Source organism: Curcuma longa, unplaced genomic scaffold, assembly GCF_044706935.1.
Source record: "Curcuma longa cultivar G26 ecotype Majalengka, Jawa Barat unplaced genomic scaffold, ITB_CL_G26_1.1 contig_6912, whole genome shotgun sequence".
NCBI classification, from domain to species: domain Eukaryota; kingdom Viridiplantae; phylum Streptophyta; class Magnoliopsida; order Zingiberales; family Zingiberaceae; genus Curcuma; species Curcuma longa.
This window is the reverse complement of record NW_027434802.1, coordinates 60,957-67,727: the sequence shown is the minus strand read 5'-3', so window position 1 is coordinate 67,727 and position 6,771 is coordinate 60,957. Positions and strand designations below refer to the sequence as shown.

The 6,771-nt window shown below is 38.2% G+C and overlaps 1 protein-coding gene across 1 annotated transcript; it reads left to right on the top strand.

The window, feature by feature from the left end:
* Nucleotides 1-3,203: 3,203 nt before the first annotated feature.
* LOC141819471 (serine/threonine protein phosphatase 2A 57 kDa regulatory subunit B' kappa isoform-like) lies at nucleotides 3,204-6,484 on the top strand. Its single transcript, XM_074706765.1, has 2 exons — nucleotides 3,204-4,415; nucleotides 5,833-6,484. Exons 1-2 carry the CDS (start codon nucleotides 3,252-3,254, stop codon nucleotides 6,199-6,201), a joined length of 1,533 nt encoding a protein of 510 aa, XP_074562866.1. The 5' UTR covers nucleotides 3,204-3,251; the 3' UTR covers nucleotides 6,202-6,484.
* The last annotated feature ends 287 nt before the right edge of the window (nucleotides 6,485-6,771 follow it).

Sequence of the window (6,771 nt, the reverse complement as noted above, 5' to 3'; positions counted from 1 at the left end):
TATCTAATCTCCTTTGCACATAGAAATCTCCTCATAAGTCATGCTTAGTATGTTTGGTTTGAAGAAAAAAAATAGTACATCAGATGGTTGTATGACTGTTATATTATTGAAAATTTTAAAGTACTCATTTATAATTTTTATAGATGTAAAAATCTTTTTACAAAAGCACAATTTATTAACTAACATAAAGACGTGTCTTGGCCTTATGTGTGATTTTAATTCTTACCATGGCTACTTGATCGTTGACTTGCTGCCCTTTATTGTTGTTCTTCATGGTCGTCATCGATTGTCATCGTTGTCATCGCCTAATGACCATGTGATTGTACTTAGGGTTGCTACAAACGTATAAAGTAACAAAAGGATAATCTTCTCTTAGTACTGTTGACAAATCAAATTCAAATTTTCTTGTCATGCTATTTGGTGTGCTATGTTAGTTATTGAAGGGCAAGTTAGGAGGGATGGAATTGATAAGGTTTGGAGAAAATTTTATTTTATCTTCTAGTCTTGAATACCCTTACTAAATCTTATCACTTTATGATGTGAAGCTCTAATGATATTAGATTTTTTTTTTCATTTTTGTAATGCATGTTTAAAAAGTTTCTTTAATTTTATATATATATAGTGTAGAGTGAGTTATGATTAAGCTTAAAGATATATGTGGAATTAAATAAGCATTCGTCTAGAAATTCGCATTCGACGAGGTAGAGTTTTCTTATTTGTTTCGCTACACCTACCTTGTGCATGATTTAAATTTTATGAAAATAAATATTATGAAAAATAAAATTAATTTTAATCTTATCTTTATTCTTACTGCTTGATTATTCCATATCATGTTGTTTACCTTTTTATTCTTGGTTGATACGTACCTATCTATCTTATTTGTTTCTTATTTAAGATTTATAATAAATTAGATTATTTAATCATGTTAATTAATAAAGTAAGAAACTAATTATATCAATAATTTAATTTTACATTTTAGGAGTTACTCTAATACTATTATTAATTAACAAAATAAGAGACCTAATAATTATATTTAGAGTCTTGAACTCTATGTTTTGAAAAAGACGCATTATCATTGATATTAAATTGTCAAAATAATAAATGTAGTACTTACATTATAGATCAGTTTCGATTTTGAATTGTGTGATTACTTGTAGTCTTGAGCTTTTTTTACTTTTTAGAGTTTGCTTAATTACTTATAATATAGAACGGACTCTGTATATAAAGAGGACTTTTGAGTTTTTTTTGCGTGTTCATGGGCTTTGGCTAAATGAGATGATTTTTGCTTACAGGGTGAATTACAGGTCGTTCATCTTATTTTTATATAAGGCACCTCACGGGATGGATTGCAGGTTGTACATCTTATTTTTATGTGAAACACTTTTCAAATAAATTGTGGGTCGTTCACCTATATATATGTATTTGTATATGTGCATTCACATGATGTATTTCGTATTAGGTGGAGTGCGAGTTGTTCACCCCATGGACATACGATACATTTCTTTTGGGTAGATTATAAGTCATTCACCCGATCTATGTATGTATATGTACATACATACGATGCATTTTCGTTACGAGTAGATTGTAAATCATTCATTCTTATAAACGATGTATCCTTTTTCGGTGGATTGTATGTTGCTTATTTTAATATTTTCATTTATACCTGATATTTTTCTATCAGGTAGAATACAAGTCGTGATAAACCTAATTTAATTATACAAGACATGACAATGGCAATGAGCAAGGCAGGTGGAATGCAGCCTATTGATGGGAATGATCTCAAGGATTTCACGAGCTCTCCTCTGCACCTACTACTTTGAGCCCAACGTGAGGTTTGATCGAACCTCCGCTGGCTGCTGCAGCGCCATATAATGACGCCAAGGACAGATGCTGCTACTGACAGCGTACGCTACGGAAGACGCAGGCTTCCTCTTTCTTTTCTCTTTTCAGGGGCAACTGATGTGCTTGCTCACGAGCGATGCGTGGATCAGCCTTCAATGCATCTGATGCTCGCACTCTGTGATTTCTGTGGAGCTCTCTATCCTCGAGCACATTTGCGTTCGCTGAGTGGAAGGACACAAATTTGAAGCAGCTAGCTAGCGGCACCATTGAAGAGGAGGAGCAGGAGCAGGGAGCGAGTGTTCATGCACGGCCCGTGTCATGTATTATCGCTGTTCTGCCAAATCTCTGCTCCCTTCAGAGATGGTTCCTCCACTCATGTCATGTCCCCCCTCTGCATATCTTGTACGGCAAGTCTGATAATAACCCGTCCATCATGAAACTCCATTTTTGAGGAGTTAGTTTATGCATGCTGCAGTAATCCATCAACCATTAGTGAGTGTTAGTAGATATCAGGTGAGGTGAGGTGACAAATGATTGGAGTACCAGTGGTCTCGAAGTCATAGCAACGTTGGGTTGATGCCACTGAACAGTTCGTAGTCAAAATATACGCCCAGTGCTCACAAGTTTTCGATGACGCCTTTTATTTTCTTGATCCCCGCGAGGAAGACAGTTCTTCGGGAATCGACTCTCGTCTTCAAATATTATTTAACCCCTAAATAATATGATAAAATATAATAATATTATAAAATATAATAATATGATAAAATATAATAATATTATAATTAAATCGTCCCGCCTCGCGAAATTACCGGCTCCGCCTGATTTGTTTACATGGGATCGCGTGATCATTCGATCCGACGGATGATGCTCTTCCATCCGTGCCGATGGAGAAATCGGAGCCGTCCGTTTGGAGTACGGTCTGCGTCGCTGCTCGCTTTTCTTTACTGCCGCTGCTACTTCCATTTCTTCCTCGCCTCTGTCGCATCCTCCGGCTCTGCCGATCCTTCTCGACGTGAGCGTGGAGATGAATGGGGGAGGCTCTGATCTCTTGGATTCTAGCTAGAATTCGACGTGGCCTCTTGGAGCCAGGCTTCGGATGAAGGTCTTCTCGCCGGATCCGTAATCGTGGAACTGCGACTTCAAGGTTTCATTTTACTTGCTCTGGGATTCTTTCTTTCGTCTGCTTTCCCGATGGGGATCTTTATTGGCTTTATCGGTTGGCCGCCAGGTGTGGTTCCATTTGATCTTAGTTTGATTATCGGTTATTATTCGCGGATTTTTCGCTCCTGTTTTTCCGACATCTTTTTTAGAAACTGGGCTGCGATTTGCTGCAGTTTGTTACATGTCGTTTTCGTTGCCTAACTTTAGCAGCATGAGCTCGATTTGATTTCGTCCCCAACTCGAGCACCATGTGGAAGCAATTCCTAAGTAAATTGCCTCGCAAGTCTTCCAAATCCGATTCTTCCTCTGCTGCCGCCCATGCCCATTCAGGCAGCAACGCGGTGGCGTGTTTAAACGGGAATCCAATCCGTTGGACCAGAATCGGCAATGTAGTTCCCTCCCGATCAAGCACGGTCAAGCGAACTGCTTCCGCCATATTCCCGTCGAGTGTTGTCACAAGCATTGAACCTCTACTGCTATTCAAAGATGTACCTCACACGGAAAAGAGGAACCTTTTCATCAGTAAGTTGAATCTCTGTTGTGTAGTCTTCGATTTCTCTGATCCTGACAAGAACTCCGCTGAGAAGGATATGAAACGGCAGGCACTTTTAGATCTCATTGAATATGTTGATGTTGGGAGCTCTCGTTTCACTGAGTCCATGATTTCTGCTAGCTGTAAGATGTTTGCTAGTAACTTGTTTAGGGCCTTCCCACCAAATATCCGATCTAGTTCTGTTGGTGGGGAGGCTGAAGAGGAAAAACCTATGTTTGAACCAGCTTGGTCCCACCTTCAACTGGTCTACGATTTGCTGCTTAAGTTCATAGAATCCTCCTCACTTGATGCTAAGATCGGGAAGAAGTATGTAGATCATTCATTCATTTTGAGACTGCTTCACCTCTTTGATTCTGAGGATCCTAGGGAAAGGGAATGCCTGAAAGCAATATTGCACAGGATCTATGGAAAATTCATGGTGCATCGTCCTTTCATCCGGAAAGTGGTAAGCAACATATTTTGTCAGTTTGTGTTTGAGACCGAGCGACATAATGGGATTGCTGAGTTGTTAGAAGTCTTTGGTAGTATCATCAGTGGGTTTGCATTGCCTCTAAAGGAGGAGCATAAACTGTTCTTGTGGAAGGTCATTATACCTCTGCACAAACCAAAAACGATTGGCGTATATCTCCAACAGCTGACTTACTGTGTGGCGCAGTTTGTGGAGAAAGAGCCTAAGCTGGCAACCTCAGTTATCAATGGGTTGCTGAGATGTTGGCCAGTAACCAATAGTCAGAAGGAAGTCATGTTTTTAAGTGAGTTGGAGGAGATCTTAGAGATTACTAACGAAGTGGAGATTCAGGAGTGTATGCTTCCATTATTCCGAAGGATTGCATACTGTATTAACAGCTTCCATTTCCAGGTGACTTCAACTACTTTAATATTTATGTGTCAATTGCCTCATGCATGTGAACTTTGATTGCAATGGAGTTGCATGCCTGCAATTTATGTCATATTTATAAAGGTTTTTTTTTTTCTCTCTTTATCTTTTCATGGGTAGGAATGACCATGATGTGAAGCTTAATATAAGATTGCCAATTGAATATGAAACTATGTTGAAAATCTCAAGGATCATTCTTGGATAAGTGGTTTCCAGATTATTACTAATGTTGTTGCCTATTATGCTAGGCCTTTCCCACTATGTGGTTTCCCTTCATACTTTAGAGGTTTTGTTCTGTAAGTTCCATAATTTCCCTCCTAATAATGATTACAAAAATTTCAAAAGTAACATCACAGATGTTATTCTCTAGCATCTATAAAGTTTTTTTCTTGAGGAGAATAATATGAAAAAACCCCACCTAAGGATGAATGAGGTATTTATTCTAGCTCTTGTGCAACAACAAAGGCCTTTACATGAGCTAATTGGCACCTTCAACATTTTAAACTATTCAATTAACTTTCTCATTATATAGCAGTCTAGTTGAAGGAAACTGAAGTAGTTGAACTCACATGTGCTGAATATGCAATAAATAATAGAAGATTTCAAACAATTGGCATGTTCCTTGACGAAAATGATGACTGATGCATATGCAATTAGTTATGCATATGCCACTTCTATTATGGGTCTTAGATTATTCTAGTTATGCATGATCTCCAGCTACTCTAATTAGTTAAATATTCTTTATCATTACAAATAAGGAATCCATGTTTGATATTTGTTAATTGCTTAGCCACCATTTAGTATAAAATAGACAATTGGTTTGCTATTATTTGACCTCCAATCACTGCTTGGTATAAAGTATGGTTATGTCCCTCAGATGAAACTATGTAGCAATTTATGCCATCTTGTTCATAAAACATTTATGGAGGATGCATCAATCTTAGCACATCTCTCAAATTTGCTATGCTCCTTTGAGAACCTCTAATCTAGTAGAAGGGTTAGTTTCGTAGTTTGTATTTGTATGGTCCACAAAGAGCAGACAACTTAGTTTGGAAATAAATTCAGCAACTTGATAGTATGCTGCAACAGTGAAGAGCAGGGATTTGTAAAAACAGCACCACACATTCATTAAGTACTTTTTTTCTTTGTGATAACAACTAGTTTGTAAGTAGATTGTGCTGAAAATTCATTATCTGCATTGTAGTGGTCAGTAAAAGATAAATAGTGAATATAATGTGTGTATTACTTTTTAAATATTGCATAGTTCTTAAGCATATGTTGCTAACCCTTTTATTTTGTTGATTTCATATAATGATCTAGTTGTAGGAGCCATCTGTATGTAGTTTCCTTTAGCTTTGTGTGGATTTTTATTAACAAAAGAAGTATAAATCGTCTCCAGGTGGCAGAGAGGGCCTTATTCATGTGGAACAATGATCACTTGATTAGTCTGGTGTTGCACAACCGGCAAGCGATAATGCCGCTAATTGTGCCTGCCTTGGAAAGGAACATTCATAGTCACTGGAATCAAGCGGTTTTGAACTTGACGCGAAATGTGAAGAAGATGTTACGTGAGATGGATGAGGAGCTGTTTTCAGCTTGTGAGGATAATTTTGAACAGGAGGAAATGGAGCGAAAGATGGTGGAGGAGAAGCGAAGGATGGCCTGGCACCACTTGGAGACCATTGCCTTCCAGCCACTGACCGGAAACACGCCTGTCCTGATTAGACCTCCACTTGTTTCACCAGTTGTTGCTGCTGCCCGTTCTTGAAGTACCAGCGATGGTACAAGAGAAAATTACAGAGTAACTCTAGATCATGCAGATTGCTCGTCTGATCAAAATTGAAGCTGTGACAAGAAAAATGCATGTGAGATGAGTGGCATCCATTGTATGTAATGTGATATATTAGGAGCGTAGACATTCCCTTGTCTTGTTTCCTCATTCCGGATTTTGATCTGAGTTTGTCGAGATCTCAGTGTGTTCATACTTTGAGAGGTGATAATCCTGGGGCAATTTGGTAAGATATTGGATCAAATGGCCACTCGTAGTGTACCACAAATTTTGTTGTCTCCATCATCTTCTCCCCATTTTCTTGACAACCTTTAGGCAAGTGCCTCACCTTCCTATTTGCTTTACTGAGACCATTATCATACTTTCCATAGGGTGGGTGTGAGCAATATAACTGTCAAGGAGGTTTGAAGATGTCTTTGGTTAATCTATCAAGAGTTGTTAACCAGAATTCCAGATCTGTGTTGTAACTTGAAACTTCTGTGCTATTCTGATTTGATGTTTAGCTTAAACCTTTCGTCTTCATTGAAAAACCAGTCTCCTAACAATGAT